Source organism: Falco punctatus, assembly GCF_963210335.1.
Source record: "Falco punctatus genome assembly, chromosome: 1".
Lineage (NCBI taxonomy): Eukaryota > Metazoa > Chordata > Aves > Falconiformes > Falconidae > Falco > Falco punctatus.
Genome location: NC_137580.1, coordinates 27,920,719 through 27,942,187, shown reverse-complemented (window position 1 = coordinate 27,942,187; position 21,469 = coordinate 27,920,719). Strand labels below are relative to the sequence as shown.

Genomic DNA, 21,469 nt, shown 5'->3' with positions numbered 1-21,469 from the left:
CCCTAAATGCTGTCAGGTTGTTTTGACAAATTCCAATAGTAAACGGTAAATATAAGAAATGTGCATTTTAGACTAATTCAGTCATATATAGGAAACTATGGATTTTTTTTTCATCACTGACATTAAAAAAGATGAATAATCATCACAGGATATGTATTTATCCCAGAACTACCACTCAGGAAAACTAAACAAGGTAATGCTGCTGTGATTTAGCTAGTTTTTAGGAAACCAAACCTTTATAAAAGGTCTTTAAAAAATAGTTTACATTTAGTAAATTCTCTATAAAAATTTAAGTCTTTGAGGATAAGCTTTCTAAATGAAACTCAGTTACTAATATCGAAAAGTCATAGAAAGTTCAAGCTAGTGAGAACTTCAAAACCTGGGAGGAAAAAACCAATGAAACTGAATTTACTTTTATTTTGCTATTTAATGAGTAAAACTTAAGCTAATGGTGCAATTACTTGCTGTTTTACAGATATTTCCTATTTCTTTTTCCATACACTAGTTCTTAGAACAGATCCTATGTCAACATTTTCAAAATTCATTTACCTGTCTAAGCCGTGCTATACAAGATCAAAAAGTGAAAGGGAACTAAACCAAGAATGTCCAGGATATGGATAAAATGTACTGTTTCATTTGGAGATTTAACCAAGACTCCAAGACATGTTCTACACGGAAGTTTTGTAATCTCCCATGAAGCCTGGTTTCCACTTGAAGGAAAACCTGTAAAGATCCTCATGTGAAAAATGTTTCACCTAGAACAGCTTGGAAGTCCTTAGGATTGTTACATGCAGTTTATGAGCTTGAACAGTTCCAATATATAAGATGAATGAGCAAACAGCAGAAAAAAATCCTCAATCCTGAAAACTAACTTAAGTGCTGGACACCAATCACAAGTGTAAACTACTGAGACACAATAAACTAAAGACTAATGTCGAAAGCAGATTTGAAGAAATTATATATCCATCTTGCTGTAATTTAAATAGATGTATAAAGAAAAACTAGTTAAATGCAGACACATTACCAGCTTTTAAATAAAACATATTGGAAACGTCAATGATAAGAAATTGACAAGTCACAAAAATAATATATACAGTAAACCTTAATTTATTTAGACCCGTTAGTTCTTAAGCAATCTGTGGTAATGGACAAACCACTGCTAATGAAATTTTGAAATAAAAGCCTTTACTGTTTATGTAACCAGTATAATATACAAGAAATTGCATTCTTTATTACCAGGCCAAAATATTATAGGATCATTAAGGCACTGAACTAAAACAATTTAAAAAGCAAACAGAGTACATGTGCTTTCGCTTGCCTTTTGATTTGCTGAGGACTACAAATGCAAATATGTAGAAGACCTTCAGGGGCATTTGTAGAAATGGGTTACAGAACTTTGTAACACCTTTTTGTCAACATCTAAACCTCTATGTCTCTGCCAGTTCAGCAAAATCCTTTTATCTATAGGGAAACACTGAGAAGATCTGTACCAGGATTTAAGATGAAGGTTAAGGCAAGCTTGATATAACAGGCTTGCCCATAATGCACATACCACCTGCAAACCAAGCCAAAGTCAAGAGTCAGAGATGTCATGGGATATAAACAGAAAGGATGGCTAAAGTTTGAGTCATAAATTAGAAAAGCAGAACAAAACCACATCAAGCCAATGAGCAGAATGGGAGCTGTATGAAAGACAACCTAAAGATTAGGATATTCCAGAGTCTACAACACAGAATAGAGTCTAGAACAAAAAGCAGAACGGGCTCAAGTTAGGTCAGGTAGGCTAAGCAAGTACTAAATCACCTCAAAAATCTGAACTGCAGTGCAAGAGTACAAGTATGTAGGAAGATAAAATTGCCTACTGCAACTGTATATTAACATCCATATCTTTCTTCCTCTTCAATATCACAGATAGCTGTGATCTTTTAGTAAAACAGGAACAGCAAAGCATAACAGGAATATTCTCAAAGAAATTTCAGCAAAGACAACAAATAGACAGTTAAACTACAGCAGTGGCAAAAATTAAAATAGCAGGACCCTTTTCCCCCTTAACTGAACTCCAGATGGATGCCATTTGCAGTGGAGTTGCAAGTAAAGCATTACAACATCCAAATCTAGCGTGAACCATGCAGAAAACTTTGCAAGGCTTCCTGCCTTTTTTTATAGAGAATAATCTAACCTCAAAAACCATAAAGTTTGACAAAGGCTTCTTTTTTTGACAGTGCAGAGAATACTTCTGGTGGGTCTACTGTACTGTATAGAACATATCCAAGCATTCTGAATCTTCCTAGTCAATCTGGCTGCAGTAGCCTCAGTTTTGCAAGCTAGTACATGTTTTTTCAAACAGTTCAACTTGGAATACGTTACATCCATCCATCAAGGTAATCTGTTTCTACCTCACACGTACGTAGTTGAGGTTTCCTAATCTAACATCGGAACTTCAGATTTGCCTTAAGTAGCCAAGATTGAATGTTTTTACAGCATGCTATGCTCACAACTAGGACGAGTCAGTAGTTGTGGTTTTGTTTTGGTTTTTTTTTCTTTTTTAATTCATTTCCATTTGGACTCAGGCACAACTGAAGTTAATTCAGATGCCAGCAACAGTCTGATAACCGATTCTTTCCCACTGAAACAGCCTGCACTGGAAAACAGGTTTTAAAAATCAGAAAGGTGATATGACAGGCTAGGCTCATAATAAAGTGCCTCAGCCAGTAAGACACATATCCCTCTACTTTCTGGCTCCTGCAGGCACCACCACCATACACAGCAGAGAGTGTTTTTTCCCCAGTCTCCTTAATCTAGAACTTGAGATGTGGAGCTGGTGGTAACCTGCAAGCACTCATAGGAACACAAATTGTGCTGGCACTGTATCAGGGGAAAGAAGAATCATAGCAGTGAGATAAGATTCCCATAACTTTTACTCTCTGATAAACCTGTACCTGCAGAGTAGTCCAAAACTGCTCCTGTAGGTGACAGTGGAAGCACCCAGGGGTGCTTCTGGCAACCAGCCAGCAACATCCTAACAACTCGCTTTAGGCACAACAGTGCAGAGCTCTTCACAATGAAGAAATAAAAATCAACAATATGGCCAAGCCCTCCCCACTAACTGAAGAAATATTTGGGGATATCCTTCCCCCACCGGACAAATTCTTGAATAACATTTGCAAAACCTTATAACACAGAAATTGTTGTCTTAACCTGAGTAATGCATTAAAGGTAAGCTCTGCATGAACATGTTCTGTAGATCTCAAATGGCAAAATCAACCCCATGCTAAAGCAGTCTCCACTGGGGCACAAAACCTGTTATCACACTGCTCCTTTGAACTGGGAGCCCAAAAATAGTATCTCAGAAAAAGATCAGTTTCAAAGAAAAATTCCAAAATAGTAGCCAATATTCAGCTCAGCAAACAAAGAAAAGAAAACAAGGAGATTCCAGCTCATATTTTATTTCATGTTTTGTGTTGTTTCCCTCCCCCATCCTAATGAATGTGAAAAACCCACACAAAAAGAGCAAAGAGGCACTGTGTTAAAGACAATTAGCACAAGCAACGTTTACATGTCAGCTTTACACCTACAATGGTTGCACAAGTCTAACAAGGTAACGATGAATCTGAGATTTACTGATATTTTAATCCTAGTCTTCCCACTGTTATGAACCCATACATAAAATACCTGTGTCTCATTTAACTTCATTTTGCAGATCAGAAAATAAACACTTAACAGGTTAATCAACACCTTTCATATGGAAAGACATACAGAAGTCTTTTCTCTTCTTTACTTTATTCATGTAACGTTCTTCTGAAAAAATGCATTGCCTATTTTTGAGAAGCTGCATTTATTCAAATATTTACCATTTATTATCTGAAAATTATACTTCCTTTACCAGTCCACAACATGGCACAGGGGCAATAAGAGACCAGCAGTCATTAAAGTATTGCAACAAAACACATTTATTATGCAGATCTTAAATAAATCTGAAATGTGTAGTGCAACATTATGTCAAGATAATTGGTCCAAAACTTCGATACCTATTTGAAACAACCAGTTGCAAAATTTCTTCTTTCCCAAATGAATTGTCCTTGAGTTAACCCTCACCATTCAGTGTCTCTCTGTGGATGTGCACCTATCTGCAAGCATATATATCCATATATAATGTATTTATGTACATATGCATACAAAGCCAAATTTAAACATATTTTAATAAACATTTTTCTTCTTGATTTTTAGGGCCTTTTAACAGCAGCCATACAGATACTTTATCTGTGATAGACCTTTGAAACAGAACAAATATTTCTGTAGTTCTTAGATCCAATAAAAATACACAACACATTTTCTTCATGGGCATATTCACTTCAACGCACAAAACCCTTCCATTGCTCCATTTATTCCATTAGTGTAGGAGCTTCAATGATGCATGAAGCTTTCAGCAGTAAGGTGAATGTCATTTTTAAAAACCCAATAAAAAGATAAATACAGGAACTGTAACTCAATACTGAAAAATATTTTCAAATAAAAGTACAACTGTAAATAGTACATTCAGGTCCCGCCTCAGAGAGTAATTTCTCCTGATGGCATAAGGCCCCAATTCAAATCGGCATTTAAGAATGTGCTTGTTACATTAAGCAGCTGCTTTAGTCAATACGATTTAAGTTCAAGATTATATGCTTTCTTGAGCCAGGGCCTCAATAAATTAGAAGAAGGATCAATTAAAAATTATATGTAGCAAAAGAGTCAACAGTGCACTTGGAAAATTAAAATCTACAAACTTGTTTCAGATTTAACAACTGGTCAAATACGGTAAGTGCAAAGTCTGGAAGACTAAACTTGCTTTGTCCGTGCTCCACTCCAGAATAAACACAAACCACTACAAGATATTGGAGTTTGACCTAGTTTTCCCTATACTTCCTAGCAGAATTGCCAGATACATTATTTAATTTGTCTAATTTCTTCAGTCAAACAAATTATTTTTCCAATTAAGCTGCTCAATGCAATCAAGAATAGAAGTAAATGATGTAAGAAATATTATGGCACCTGTGAATAACAAAAACAGAAGAGGGGATAAGTAGGCATACTTATGGGAAGTATGGGCAGAAATTCAGTAGCAACATAAATCATCCTGAAAACTATGTTAATAAAAATCAATTGATGCTGATAAAATTTCAGAGGAAAAATTAAATTTAAGGAATTAAGAGATTATTTAAAACAGCTTCCAATAAGCAAGAAATAGTTTAAAATTCTCTCTTCTACCCTAAGAGCTCTGGCCAATTCCAATCAAACTTGAGGAACACCAAAGGCTAGTGAAAATCTGTGGCAGAGTGGTTAAACAGCCCACAAAAGGGAGAGCAGCAAAATAAAGCAGATGCTGTTATTAATGCCTCCCCTGAAGCAAAGGTGCAGCATGGGCTCCTTAGCTCTCTGCTCTGTTGATCCTGCTGCTTAACCAGGTAGCATCTGCAACACCTGGAAACAGCCTCAGCACAGCGGTGCCTTTTGCCCATTCAGCTGTTATGGGACAAAGTGAAAACTGGGATATGCTGTGAGAAAGGAAGGTGGCAATCCCATGAGATAAATAAAGGTGAGATTCACAAAACAACTTAAGAAAACCAAATAGTTTCATTGCTCACAGATGTTTTGTTTTGAAGCCATTTTCTGATTTTTAAATGTAAGGAACTCAGGGCTTAAAAACCAAAGTAGTGGCAGGATGATAGTATATCATATATCTCCAGAAACTGCTACCTACATACTCAGAATGCAGAAAATGAGCCTGTTGTCTCAACCTTTGGAGTCTCCTCACACTCTGAGTAAGAGCTGTGCTACAGGTGTAGTACAGGGATTTCCTAGTCCCTGCAAAAAGCACACTGCTCACCTTTGTCCTCATGGTAAAGGGAGGGGTTAATCTCACCCATTTAGTAACTGGCACTTCTTAATTGTATGAGTTAATAACCTTCTGACAGATATGCTTGTGTGGGTACCATTTTTTCTTAAGGAAATTAATTTCTCATGTGAATATTAAATATTCATCAGATGCCGGCAGCTTTGTCAGAACCAAGCAAGCTTTATCCAAACAGCGATAGAGAAGTCTGCCTCTGACACCCTGAGCTACCCAGTGTCTGTTTATAAAATTACTTCAGCCCATTGGCAGAAAGAGATGATGCTACTCTTCCAATTCATATACCCTTTTAAATTAAATGTTGCTTTGAAGACTTCTTTTTGTCATCCTCAGTATTCTCTCTCACTGCTTAGATGTTTTAATCAGATGTACACCATATAGACACAGTTCTAAGATACAAGAACGAATACATTGTCTTATCTATTACATTCCTCTCCCTTTTGATTCTTTCACATGCTGCTCTGTCAGAGGACAAATCTGTGGAAGCAGACACTAATTTAATTTTTAAATTAAAAAAAATACATGAAAAATCACTTTTCAAAGCAGATGTTACTAATTTTTATAGTGTTAGACAATTAAAAATATTGCAGGCCAACAATACCAATATGATTGTATATCTTGTCTTCTTTCCAAAAATATCTCTCTAGTACTTACAAGATGGTACACAATATAAACAGAGGAAAAGCTTAGAATTATTATATCAAACAAGATCTGCAACAAAAAATAATTAACAGAACCCTGATGTCATTGCACTGCACAGGAAAACCTCCAAATTTCTGGAGTTTTATATAATCAGCTTTCTCAGTTCAGTCTTAAATTATAGCATGTGGCATAAGCACGTACAAAATTAACAGCTGCATATAAACAAATTATATTTCCTCTGCACTGTACAACTGCATGCATCAAACCCGACTACTTTTTTCCAGAAAATACATATACACGCGCATATATATATATATATATATATATACACACAGACACACATATATACATATATAAACTTCAGACTCAGGAAATCAGCTAGAGGTTTCATCAGGAAGTAGTCTGTTCTTCTGCAGCACTGTATTTAGTTCCTGAATAACATTTGATGGCAATTTGTTATCTAATTCCAAAGTAGTTTTCTTTGTTTTGTTCTTATTTTTCTTCAGTGCCTTATGTGGTTTTCCATGTAGGTCAGTCATCCCTGCACCTACATCTTCAGCAGAGATTGAGTTCCAATGTGTTTTTGCATGATTTCGGACTTTCTCCTCCTTCCGTTCCAAACATTGTGCCACAATAGAAGCTTTTTCTTTCAAATTTTTTCTTTCTTCCAGAAATTCATTTTCATGATGCTCACTGAATTTTGGTTTTCCAGACTGCAGTTCTATATTCTGAGCAAACAAGCAAAGAGAAATAAGATCATTCACATTCACACAGTATTCAGTGATATTTAGATTGCAATTTTTCTCATTAGTTTCACATAACAGTTTAAAAGAAAAATCAATTTTCTTCAAGACCGGAGACAGCAGAGTTAATAGTTTTCAATTCACACAATTGGTGCTATTATCATTTAGTAAGCGTATTTTCTTAATTAGTGATACTTCTGAAAATTACATAAATCTTTCAATTAAATGCACCATGTCAATGAAGACATTAATTTTCATATACTCACAATTTTTCATTCTACCACAGCAGACTGTTTTAATGTTTTACAGCAGTTCCATATACTCTTAAAAATTCAGAATTCTTAAATTGAACAAATACAACTAAAAATATTGCAATTTTGATCTTAATGACTGAGCTACATGAATGTGCAAAATATAACTTTACATGATCACATAAACATTTTCAGCAGCTGTTCAGTACTACCTGAAAAAAACTGTCTGCTTTTTCAAATTTTGGCTAGCAATTTTAAGTAACATACTGGGAATTCAGATAAAACAACAAACTGAGGGCAATGCAACTGTTCTGTATCGGTGGGCTGTTTTCAAGTTCTTAAACTGTAGGAGATGAAAGGTAAATCAAATGCTGCATCTAAATTTGTGACTGGTGTGGCCCATTAGGAGCGCATCTGTACAGTGAAAGTGCTGAGAATTTGACGTCCACACTAACACTATTTCAGGGCTGCTATTTTTTTTTTTTTTTCCTTTCATTTATATACACTTCAGACTACTTTTAGTTTTCTCCTACTGACAGAAGGTCTATTTTTGGCTGCAGTGCATTAGATATGCTCCTGCAGAAAGTCTTCAGCTTCAGTTCCATCTGAAAGCAAACCAATTTCACATGATCCAGAACCACTCCACAATACGAAGCAAAACACAGTAAATGGGAACATTTGCTCTTAAAGTACAGTCCTGATCCTCACTAAAACATTCATGTGGATGTACCTAAATTAGCTTCTCTTTAGTGTCTGAATATTTTTTCAGGTTTGCTTTAACATATATGAGGTATTAAGATTCCAGGAGACAACTTGCTCAAAAACTATGGATGACTGATTCCATAAAAATCCAGCCAAACTGAACAAGTGTCATACAGGAAAGATGAAAAGAACCAGTCTCCCTCAGTTTTAAGTATCTTCTAATAGTCAACAAAGACATCATACATGAAGGAAGAATTCAAGGACCTCATTGTCTTTGAGAGCTGTGAGGCTCTTCCACAACAAGAATGATCTGCCTACTGCCACATCAACTGAGCAGACAGGGTACAATAAATTCCTCTACCATTCTTATTTGCCTTGTATGTTTTACAGTGGCATTTCTTTCTTCATAAGGACAGCAAATATAAGCCCAATACAAAACGTTGATGCAGCAAATTAGCTGCTGTGTAAGAAGAAAAACAGTAAATATTAAATGAGTTTACGTTACAAAATACAGTATAAATCAGTGCAGTCTCTTGAAATTTCACCTGAGCTAGCATCTGCTCAATAATAAAAGAAACAAACATTTAGATTATGTAAATCACAATTTTTAAAAGATCAGATAAAGGGTTTATTTTATTGATATCACTTTCAGCATTAAGGAGGCTGGTATTTGCAGCCTTGGTGAATATTTGCATTCACCAAGAATGAAAACTTTCCCTTAATAACGAAGCACCAGTAGCCATGATATTAAAAAAAAATCAGTCCCAGAACAACAATGCATGCAAGACTTCATACTGCTACATGTGTTACCACTGGTGCCTGCTATGGAGCAGATTTTAGCTTGCCTGAAGACTCTTTTAAATTCTACTGCCATCAGTAACAACTGCTATCAGTTTAGAATCTCTTGCTATCACCTAATCCAGGAAGAAGCATCCTAATATTTAATGTGTTCGGCAAAAAAAGTTCAAGGCAACTGAAGAACTGTTCCAATGACTCAAGAATGGGGGGGGGGGGGGGGGGGGGCTTTGCTAAGTATTTGAAAAAGCTGTAATTTTCCATTTAAGATAATTTCTTTCCATTTCCAGTAACATTCTCACATGAACAGTAAAACAGTGAGATTATCACCAGTTCAATTAATAAAATAATAAAAGGCCTACCTGTGATAACATACACGCACTATATGGAATGCAAATTGTCATGCAGTACCTTTCAGAAAACACAGTAACACACTCCAAGCTAGTCACTATTACTCAGCAAACTAAGATATGAATTACTTGTGAAATTGTCAGGAACAACAATCTTCTATTTACAGAATTTTTTACATCATATTTCAATTTTTCAACTCTTGAGAAGAAAAATACCAACTACATTTTTTAAATCAGTATAGCTCTCCTGCTAAACTGGGTATGGGAGAGGCCTTTTATATAATCAAAGTAAGAACAGAGCAAAAACAACACTCAAATTTAAAGGTTCACCACTTCTCTGAAACAGCCTTGTATAATGGCATTCAGCCCCTTAACACAGACCTCTACTCAACATTCTCAAGTTTTAAAGTAGATTCAGTATATAGAGAAATCCTAATTCCCAGCACTGTAAGAATATTCAATTGATGGAGCGAAATTCTGTTGTTCAATTTGGAGTACTAACAGTTAGAGTTTCCTTTATAAATAACATACCAAAATCATGTGTGAACAAGGCTGCACATCAAATTTCTTAATAATATTATTTCTTAGTATTTGATCTCCTGCTTAGTCACATGCTGTAAATTATACTGCTGGACTCATACTTCTCTCCCAGTAACCTCTGATGTAAAAAAACAACAAAAAAATTGTGTTACAAGCAGCTGTATGCCTCAAAATTTCAGCCCCTTAATCAAGTAATTGGTAAATAAGTTGATGATAATATGGACATCTAACATTTTCTTTTTTGTTTTCTGAACATCACCAGCAAAAACATGTGGAGCAACTCTACCTATTTGCAGCCTCCATTATCCCCATGACATACTGTTCCTTTCAAAATGCTGCACAGGTATATCCTATTGTAAGTCAGTATTCCTTAATCCTCAGTCTTCCCATATTTTGAAATAAAATTACAGATTTACTGCAGATATGCAGAAATGTATGATTCTATATGAGAAATACGCATATTTTAAATGCACTATCCATGCATGCAACAAGTGGTACAGAAACAACAGAAATCTTTTGATCTACTTGTTATCAGAAGGACTCTATAGTCACACAGTGTTTTCAGACTTTCTGTATTATACATTTATCTTGTTAGCACACAATAAAACTGCTTTGGTTTAGCATAGTTCATTAATATTAAACTTGTTTGTTTCTGGTTATCTTCAAGTTGTGTCCCCCCACTGCCCCTTATTTTCATATCACAAAGATGCCACTTCTTCCAGCGTTTGGAAAACTTTCAGTCTTTTTTCCTGCCTATATGAAGATAACTTTGATCGCATTTCTAAAGGTCAATGTGTAAAACTGTAATAAACAGACCTATGTTTTTCTACAAACCAGCATCTTTCAGAAAATGCTTGCTCCTGTTATTACTTTCCAATGCTTTAAAATGGAGATATTTTGGCTTGTTGGTGAAGTACTACAAATCCATGGAAAGACTGAAGGCATGTTCTCTAAATAGGTATCTACTGCTTACTGACTACACTGCTGTACAATATTTTTCCTTCATAAACCATATCATATACTTACTTTCTACCACTATTTTACCGTTCATTCTAGATTTGACTGTCCATGTAAAAAAAAAAGTGTGTTTTTATTTTCCACTTTAAATAATTTTATGTCAACCTTCCTAAAATATGCAAATACCCTCTGCATAAAACTTCTCTGGATCTAGTTATGGCATAAATAATGAAGACTGTGATCTTCTACTTTTAAGTTAAAATGCAGAATTCCTTTAAATGGCAGTATACAAAATATTACAGTCCTTCCCAATTAAGCACATTATCAACAAAAACACTAATAAAATATTAATTCTAGTACTATAAGGTATTAAGGATTTTAAATCAGGAAGCTCAAAATCCAATAAAGCCTTTACCCTAAAATGTCTGAATTTGTAGTCATCTCAAAGAATGTTTTAGAGATCTCAACTGTACCTGTGTAAAGAACAGGTAAGAGACATGAGTTATGTCTCTTGAATGACAAAACCTATGATTTACTTTCATCAAAGTTTTAAAATGCAAACATTAGAAGGAACTTATCAGAGAACTGCAAAAATACTTCCTGGGAGACAGTTAAAATGAAAGGACAAATTAAACAAAACAGGAAAACCAAAATCACATTCACACTGTATTATACCCATTTGGTAAGGCAGAGCAGAAATGCCTGAAGAAAGCGTAACAACAGAGGGATGGAGTTGCCTTTTAGATAAAGGAGTACTTCTACCTTTACTTTTGGTTTGCTATGGAACTGAGTCAGCTTCACCAATCTATACCTGAACCACTGTCTCTGTAAGTGGTGATAACACCTACCATATTATCTACTTCCCTTCAAAAATCTTCTAAAACATGCAAGAAATAATACTGCATACAAAGGACCAAGCTCTCCTGTTTCAACACTTATTCTCTGCTGCATTCAGATTAGTTACCACTGTTTTTCCCAAGCAGAACAGGGAAAAGTGGTAGGTTTCCACTATCCCTGCTTCTTCTCAGCTGGAAGTAATGCAAGTCAGTCCTCCCCACAGGCATTAGTGTCTTTACACGGATACCAGAAATTCGTCTCAAGCTAACAAGATAAGGTTGAGACGTATCACTAGTGCACATAATGCAGTGACACAGCTCAGTCTCTTCACAGAGTTGTAACTAAACCCTCTTGTTCTTCTTTGAGACTAGTAATATTACAATTTAATGTATCACAGTTAGTTCCATCTGAGCTTTTCCATTACATTTGCAAAGCAGACAACTAAAACACTAAAACAGTGCAGTTCTTTTAGTCCAGGGGTCCTCAAACTTTTTGACCAGGGGGCCAGCGTGCGGATGAAGTGGCAGGCAGCCATCTACGGCTGCTTGGTTTCACCCCCCAAGCCCCCAGCGGTGGGGGCAGGGGGGGCCTGTAAATACCGGGGGCTGGATTGAGGACCCTGGGGGGCCGTATCCGGCCCACGGGCCATAGTTTGAGGACCCCTGTTTTAGACAGAAAAGATATGGTAAAATTCACACATAGGACATTTTTTTAAGGAACTTATTAAAATAAAATTGTCATAAAGTGCACTGTGATAATGTGCATTCTATTTCTAGGTAAAAGTCCTACTTAGTTCTAATGAACAATCATTGCTTAAAAAGAAAAAAAAACACCCCCAAACAAATAAAAATCCACTATTGATTTACTGAACAGCCTAAGAGGTGACTCAAGTTTAGGTCACGTAATGGTTTTTTACATTACTTTCTCTTAATTGTTCCGTTAATGACAAAACAATGAAAAGGATATTGATAATAAGAACATCCACATTTTATAATTATCCAGCTCTAAAGAGTTCATTATTACTGAACTATTTAAAAGTATAGCATTGCATTTTAGAATTTCTACACCAAGTTCAAGTCCCACTTACTTCTGTACTCCTGATTTTACAATTGTTCTTCTGGTGAATAGGAATTAGTGGTAAGCCTCCGATCTTTGGACTTTTAGTTATAGACTGTTTTCTTGCTTTTCCAGCAGGTGGCCATATATCTGCATGCTGAAGAACAAAATGATTCTTTATTTGGGTGTGGCATTTCATAAATACACAACATCCTTTTGTATGTAAAACTCTCGGAAAAAGCTATCTATTGCACATCTCCATGCCCTCTTTTTGAGGCCAAAATTTGAAAACACTACAAAGCTTAAAATTACGTTAGTATTTTATATGTGATGTGCAATATTGAGTGAACAGAGCCAAAATATCTCTATACAGTTTTCATGTATCAAACATTTTCGCTCCGTATTATAATTCCAATTATCTTCTAAGATAATATCAATTATCTTCTAGGAAAATAACAAACAAGATGCACAAATTTACTTGATTCACAATTTCAAAATTCCACATAAACGTGCTTTCAGAAGTCCAAATAGAAGTTTCTGAAATAAAATAAAATGAACCCAATCTGTAAATGAGTGTTTCGATATTATAATTTCAATATATTAATAATTTAGGAGAAAACTGCTGCTTAAGCTACAATAACCTGTGTTATCCAAAAGGAATCAGCTTTACATTCTGAATGCTCTAAAAACACAACCTACAGATAAACAGAGCTGCCTTCCACAATAGTTTCAGTAGATCTCAAGCAAAAACATGTCAGTTTTGGAGAGAACTCCAAAGTGTGAATCCTTATTCTCAGTGAAAAACATGACTGGGAAGAGAAGGGAAGGAAAAAAATTAACTGAATATTTCAAACAAAATATGAAAACCTCTTTCTGTTAAGAGGTCTATAATGAACATTCATTACCAGATCATGTAGAATTTCACAGCTAGAAATTTGAACACTTGTGCTGGAAGCTGACAGAGGCTTCCTTAATGGTAACCAGAAGGATAGCTCTGAGGACAAGGTAGCATAACAGTATTTTCCTGAAGAAAGCTTCAACATGAGATTCTGTGAATCAAAGACAGTGTACAAGGCCTACAGAACAGTTTCTAATGCTTGAAGAAGAGCGCACAAAGCTAAATTAGAACAACTCCAAAGGAACCGGCCAGCCAGAAGTGCAAAGGAACCCTACTAAAACCTGAGACCACTTTGTGGAAATACCAGAAAAATACTAACCCAAAGAATCAGTCATAAGAAACAGGAAACAAATTCTGTATGAACATGGGAAAAAAAAACCAACCCTTTTTTACTGTGGGAGTGGTTAAACACCAGAATAAACTCCCAAGAAAGGTTGTGGAGTCTCCAGTTATTCAAACCTGACTGGACACAGCCCCAAGCAACCTGCTCTAGCTGACCCTGCTTTGAACAGAGGGATTTGACTAGATGATCCCCAGAGCTCTCTTCCAAACTAAACAATTCTGTGACACTGTTCAAATCTGTAACAAATTTCTTTCCACAGCTGTCAGGATCTTCAGAGTAATTTTTTTTTCTGTTTTTTTTTTTTTTTTTTTTTTTAAATGCTATTCAGCCTTCCAAATCCATGAAGTCTCTTCAAGGCTGTATACAAAAATCCATTTGTGGAGCTGTGATCATACTTGCAGATAGTCTGCAAATAAAAACTGCTTTACTATTAACAAACTATCACAATCAGTGACTACTGACTTAGAAAAGCAGTCCAGAAACCAGAAGCCCCAATTTCAAAATTAGAAAAAGTATTTTATACGTTCACATCTTCACAGAGTAAAAAATTCTCACACGTAGTGCTGACCAGGGTGATGTAAAAGCCTGTTATGAGTTCTCCTCAGTGAACATTAAAAACATTTTCTTCCAATGAAAGACTGAAGATATCTGAAAAAGCAGGTCTTGCCAACAAAAATCAATTCACTGTGGACCAAGATACAAGAAACATATACAATTAAAAAGTGAGTGAGAAACTTTTAAGTCAGCTTCTGAAGGAAACTGCCTCTCTTAATTCTCAGCAAGCTTAAGGAAACTCCCTGTCAGTTAAGCAGCCTGATTTCCCTCTTGTGTATGTAGCATTTCTTAAAATAGAACTTTGGGAAAGTACATCAGAAATACTAGCAATGTATTAGGCCACATAATAAATGTATTTATTCATAGTTTTGACCTATCTGCTCAACTGCAGCTCATGGTAATATAATGTACCTCTCTAGTTGATCAAAGGCAATGGAACTGGGAGACTATTGTTGTGTCCATCTTCATATCAATTAATTACTTCCACCTGTATGCTATGTATGCTATTAAGTGATTTTGTACAAAACTCTTCTAGAATTCAGGAATCCAGTTTCAGCCATACTTTCCAGGATGATTTTGCATACACAACTGAAATCAACAATGGTCCTCCTTCAAACCCTCATAATATTTACCAGCTTGAAGTACAAGATGAATAACCTCCAGGCTAACTTGATTTTCTGTATGAAAAATACCCTTGTTACTAGATTACAGTAGTACCACATATACTTTGCTGTTTATATTCTCTGCATTATTTATACTACAGGAATAAACATCAGAAAACAAGGGGAAAAAATAACAATAGTACTACTATCTTAACAATTTTACTTACCAATAAAGTCTTATTCTGCTCAAGCACTGAGGAGCACAGTAACAGATTCATCTCCCTCCTAATTGCACTGGATCATGAAATGTCAATGTTTTAACACTTCAAAACCTACTTTACAGTATTTTTCAATTTGTTATTTAAGCTACTCCACTGAAAATGTGCTGCCTGCAGACTCTCTAACATAAAGGTGTTCAAATACTGTGATAACAGATCAGGTAAAAGACAAGCTGTCTTCCCTAAAGAAGATTTTAACTAGAAATAACTTCAGTTGACAAGTACAGTTTTCTGGTTTACAGATGGGATACTGTCATAATAATTGTCTACTGCTGAATGATACAAAACAGTTGGAGATCTTGTCTTAAGCTTTAGCAATATCAACCATTGCATTTCCAAGGAGATTTTCACTGTAAATTATATTTAAAGCAGTAGACTGTAATAAGAACAATCCAGCAAGTCTGCATCATTAGCACTTCATTTGTCATGTAATTCAGACTCACTTTACCAATGTCAAGAATGCTGATTAAACAAAAAAACCCAAATCTGTAAAAAAGTGCCAAAAAACCCCAACACTAAAAAAACCTCCCAATGTAGTACTGCTAATTCATTAGTACTGCTAATTCATTGTACTGTTCATTCATTGGAATGAAGTTAAAAAAACCCCCAACAATAGTATTAATTCATACATTTTTTTTTTAATTAAATGCATGTGAAATGCTTTAGATTTTTTTGTTAGAAAAAATATCCTGAACATTGAGCAGTATCTCCCAGGTTTTTATCTATATTGTCAAAGCAACATTCTACATCGTACACTACCTGATCAGAATACTAATAGATTGCCCCTGTGATTTTACATCAGAAGTACTTCAACAGTTACCAAGCTTGTATGAGTTATTTCTAAGTAGCCTATATTGATAACCTCTGAGCCTATTTGTTGTGACACCACTTATTTTATGCCCATGAGATGTATGCCAGGACTGGTGGCTGTTTCCATAGAAACTACAATAGTTACTTCAGCTAAAGGAGCTGACTGAATAAGAAAAAAGTTTGGAAGTCTTACTTACAAGGCATGCATTATATAAAGGTCAGATTCTGATTTAGAAAGCCTCTAAGAAGTATGTATTACAACAACCCTATGTCTAGGCCACTTTACGCAATACATAAATCTACTGATGTTTATTCACAGTGATATTCCCCAAAGTTTCTGGAACATTACGGGAGAGGCAAGAAAAATCTGACACAAATACAAAATCCTTTTGAAACTTTGAACTACATTCCAGCCTCCTGTCAGGCTGAATTGCTCCCATTTCTCTTACTCCTACTTCCTCCTATGTAAATATTAAGTTCCATTTGCAAGGACATGTTACATAGCACAAATGTAAATCCTCCTTACTTACAATCTAGTTAGCAAGCAGAAGATTACTTAATTTAGGATAATGCCTATCCGATACATTGAATTGTCATTGTTAACTAACCTGGATACCAGAGAAAAACATTTGTATTGGCACAGCACTTCAACAGGGCTAGTTTACACCACAATGTTTTTAAACAAGACACCCTTCTTTCACAACTACTTTGCATGCAGCATCCAAACTAGTGAGCAGAGAGATAGCACTCAGGCAGTGTGGCATGCAGACAGACCCTTTAGGTCAATGGCCAGAATTTTGGCCAGAAGAGGTTTACTACCACAAAGGAAATTAGTTTTCTTTCTTTAACCAGCTTCTTTACAACACAGCAGGAAAAAAAAATAAAATAAATGCCAGAATGTAATGTTGTTATCCTCTAATCTCAAAGCACTCAGCTTTCATATGAAAATGACAGTCTTCATACACTAAGATCTATCTTTTTTGCATTACATTGAGTATTCCAGAAACTTTAATGGCGTTGCAACTTTATCTATGACATATCCATAACACATACATATAATTGTTTAACGGGATTTCTGTAACAGCAGTGAGCTAAATCTCTTTGATCAGATTAGTACCTGCGCAGTAAAAATGCTGATCATCCACTCCATCTGCACATCTTGTCCATCACAACATATGTACCTAGAATGCAATATATAATTAACAAGAAAACCAATGAAAACTCCTGTTGCAGTTAAACATATTGAGGAATAGGCTTCTAAACACCTTCAAACAGTGCTTACACTCATTTATGAATGCTGTTTATTATTAACACTCCCAGAAAAAGATAGGAAAACAAATACTTCAAATTGTCGTTTTACCCTACTTTGAATACAATGCATGTGCTTCATTTAAAGCATGTCTATAGGTTTAAAATTGATCATTCTAAATTTATGAAAATTGCTTGCTCTATGGCCACAGAAGGAAGACAGATAACTAACCCCAAAAGATTACCAAAACTTATGAATTAAGACTTCAGTTAATTAAGAAAAGCAAAAAGTCAACATGCAAGCAAAATATTACCAATTAGTTTTCAAACATTCTTATTTTGAAATTTAACATTTCAACAAATATTAAACGCTGAAGTTAAACCAATCGTGTGTCATGTTTACTTACCACTGGAGCTTTTCAGAAAATACTGCAAGTCCCCAGCTGAAACAAACAAAATTTTCAGAAATTAGTTCCAGAAACTCTACACAGAGACATAGTTCGTAAACTGCAGAGATTCATTACCTTATATAGTGCCTTTAAGTGGAGAAAAAAACCATAAAATTAAAGTTTAAATGTGTACTGCAAATCTATAATGAAATTGTGGATTTCATGATGAATTTTTCCCATTTTCTCACAGTTGATTCACAAACATTCTGTTCTGGACAAAGGGTTACAGCCAAGCCCTGCAAATGATGGCTATTTGCCTCATTTTGGCTGTGGCTGTACTTTCTGAAAGCTGCTAGAAGTAAAACTTCAAGATGGTGCCCTGTGAAGAGACTACTACAGTGTGAAAGTTACAGAGGGAAGAGACATATGCTTGCAGTGTAAACAGAAGGAATCACATGAGTTTACAGAGATTTAAAAATTTCTGGAAAAAAAAAAAAAAAAAAAAAAAAAAAAAAGGGAGTAGGTGCACAGTAAAGCCTCTGAGGTAAAAGAAGCACAGATATTCCTGGAGATCCAGAAGAGACTGCTTTAGAAAGTAGACTGAAAATAAACCTCAAGGAAAGAACTTACCTGCAAAGACTCATTTACATAATCTTTTTATTCCTGTTTTGGACTAATCTCCTACTCATTCTGTGTTTGACTCAAAGAAAAAAACCCAACCAACAAACAACATTTTCTCTAACACGACTAAGCTTTGAAATTTATAGACCTTTTGGGGATGTTTTGATGTGCCAACTGTAAAGGAAAGTTCAAGCAGATCTGTTTAAAGGCTACAGCCAACCTAGAATCCCCTTAGGATAGGATCCTATGTACATTGCCTTGGTGTCCCAAAGCTTTGACCAAACAAATACTGGAAACATCTGAGAAAAACAGGTGTCATTTTTCACTGCTCTTTTCCAGAGACTTAGTCACTGATGTTTGTAAAGGGCACTGTAAACTTCAGCTAGAAGAAACATCAAAATAACAGATCCTGAAAAAGGAAAATCTTCTACTGAACAACAAGAACTATCACTAAAGGCCATGACTAGCTCGTTTTCTCTTCTCTGTTTTTTCTTGGTGCAAAGAAGGTATGTCCACCAATGAAATGCAGGACACATACTACAAAACTGAGCGAGCTAGCAGCAAACATATCCACAAGAGATAATACACTTAAGATTAAGAAAAGCCAATCAATAAAGTAATTTCCTAGCACAGAAGAGTTAACATGTAACACAAACCCAGAGATAGAAACAGAACAAGTATTATTATAGAGGGTAATTTAATTCAGCATACTTCAATTGGCTTCTTGACTTTTCCTTGTTCCACAATGTTTTATGTTCTCCTTTGTTGATGATACTACAAGTACCTTGCAACACAGTGTTTAACTTATTTTATTTTCTATTCTTACATTGTTGGTGGCTTCATTTTCTTTTTCACTCCAAGATAAAGCTTCAGGGAATTGACAGGCAACACTTTTTCAGGTTTGCTAGCCTGCAAATAAAATAAGATTCTAATTATTGTATCAGGAATGTGCAAAAGAGGGAATGCCACATAACTGTGTTCACAGTTAGGCTTCTTTCATGGGCCCTTCTTTTCTAACAGATCATGGTGATTTTTCTCTCTTTTTTTTCCCCATGAACAAAGTATGCTAATAACTATGACTGGAAAGAGTCTAATTAAGAACTCGATGTAACACAACTAGAATAATGAAGATGTGGTGGTACAATTCACAAAACTGCAGTGTTTTAATATATGGACACAAGCTCTTTTGAAAGAGACATGGAAGATGAGGAGTGGGGTTGCCCTCTGCTAAAGAAGCCCTTCCTTGGGATAGACAATATCATCATATTTGCTTCAGATCACCTAATCAGAATGAAAAAAAAAACCAGATGAAGACTTTAAACAACCAAGTCTCTGAATAACAGTTCCGGACTCTTACAGGGCAGGGGATGGGGAAGGCAGAGCTTTGCTCTCCTTGGTGTCTTCTGGAAGGACAACACATTGGGACACAAATAATCTGGCCAGTTTCTGGAGGTTGTCAGAGATAACCTCTTGACACCAGTACTGGATGCACCAACAAGGGATGATGCACAGCTTATATCTGCTATTCACAGACAAGAATGAATGGGTCAGGGACATGATAATCAATGGTAGTATTGGCCATAGTTACCATGAAATGGTAGAACTCAAGATCCTGAAGACAAAAAAAGATGACAAGTTAGCAGATGACAGACTGGAGATTAGAAGAGCAATATTTGGCTTATTCAAGGAATTGATAATTGATAGGTGGGTGTCCATGCAGGAGGCAACTCTGAAGGGCAAAGGAGCTCAGGAAAGCTGGCAGGTCTTTAAGGATAGCATTCTCCAAAACCAATAGTTTATCCCAATGCTCAGGTGAACAAGCCCAGGTAAATAGGTAGCTCATGGTGGAGCTCCAAGGCAGTATACAGGCAGTGGAAGAAGGGACAGACTATAAAGGAAAAAGTTTAGAAACACTGCCCAGGACATGTAGATACAGTGTTAGGCAAGCCAAAGCTCATTTGGAATTGAGATCTACTATGGACATCAAGGGCAACATGAAGAGCTTCTACACTGGTACCTTAGTAGTAAAATGCTGAACCAGGAAAATGTAGACTCTTTGCTGGACAGGGAGGGTGAATTAGCAACAGGAGACACAGGTAAGGCTAAGGTAACAATATCTTCTTTGCATCAGTCTTTGCACCAGCAAGGTCTCGTAGGCCTCTACGGTTACAGACAGGGTTCGAAGAAAAGAATAATGATACACTAGAGGAGCACTGGATTGAGTCAGAAAAGACCTAAGAGAATTTAAGTCATGCAAGTCCATTGGATCAGATAGGATTCTAAGTGTGCTGGCTGACATCCTGGAAAGGTTGCGCTGTGTCATCTTGGAAGTGTCAGAGATCAGGGACAACTGCTGATAACTGGAAAAAGAAAAACATCGCATCCATCCTCAACAAAGGCTGAAAAGACAACTTTAAGAGCTAGTGGCTTGTCAGTCTTATTTCAGTCCCTGGAAAAATCCTGGAGTGAGTTTTCTTGGAGCAAGTTTCTGAGCACATGGAAGAGAAGGTTCTACTGGGAGCATGCAGCATAACCAACGTGATAGATTTCTACAATAAAATGACTGGATTTGTGGATAATAAAGGAGTAGTGGATGCCACTTACCCCAAGGCTTCTCACACCGTCTCCCACAATATCCTTCTAACAAAGCTGGTCTGGATGGGTAGACATCTATACCAGTAAAAAGCTAGTTACACGATCAGACTTAGATGGTGACAACATCTCAGACATACTCTAACTGCTGATCTATGACAAGGGGAGTACTGCAGGGGCCTATCCTGAGACCTGTCCTTTTTAACATCTTCATCAATGACCCGAAGGAGTCAATCACCAAGTTTGCAAAACAACCAGTCAATATGCTTGGGGGCAGGGCTGACTTCCAGAGGGACCTAAACTGAACAAAGAAATGGGCCTACAGGAATCTTATGAAATTCAACAATGATAATTACCAAGTCCTGCTATG

At 36.0% G+C, this 21,469-nt stretch overlaps 1 protein-coding gene across 7 annotated transcripts in view; it reads right to left on the bottom strand.

Annotated features, from left to right (window-relative positions):
• Positions 1-3,931: 3,931 nt before the first annotated feature.
• ARAP2 (ArfGAP with RhoGAP domain, ankyrin repeat and PH domain 2) overlaps positions 3,932-21,469 on the bottom strand; it is a 143,502-nt gene continuing 125,964 nt past the window's right edge. For 6 of the 7 annotated variants that reach the window (XM_080397040.1, XM_080397039.1, XM_080397037.1 and 3 more), the window contains 5 exons: positions 19,334-19,416; positions 17,905-17,940; positions 17,367-17,430; positions 12,795-12,920; positions 3,932-7,260 (listed from right to left, as the gene is read on the bottom strand). In XM_080397040.1, the coding sequence (XP_080253166.1) occupies positions 6,907-7,260; positions 12,795-12,920; positions 17,367-17,430; positions 17,905-17,940; positions 19,334-19,416 (663 nt within the window). In that variant the 3' untranslated portion in view covers positions 3,932-6,906. Of the gene's footprint in view, positions 7,261-12,794; positions 12,921-17,366; positions 17,431-17,904; positions 17,941-19,333; positions 19,417-21,469 lie in introns of those variants that run through there. The other variant, XR_013929704.1, reaches the window with a different exon arrangement.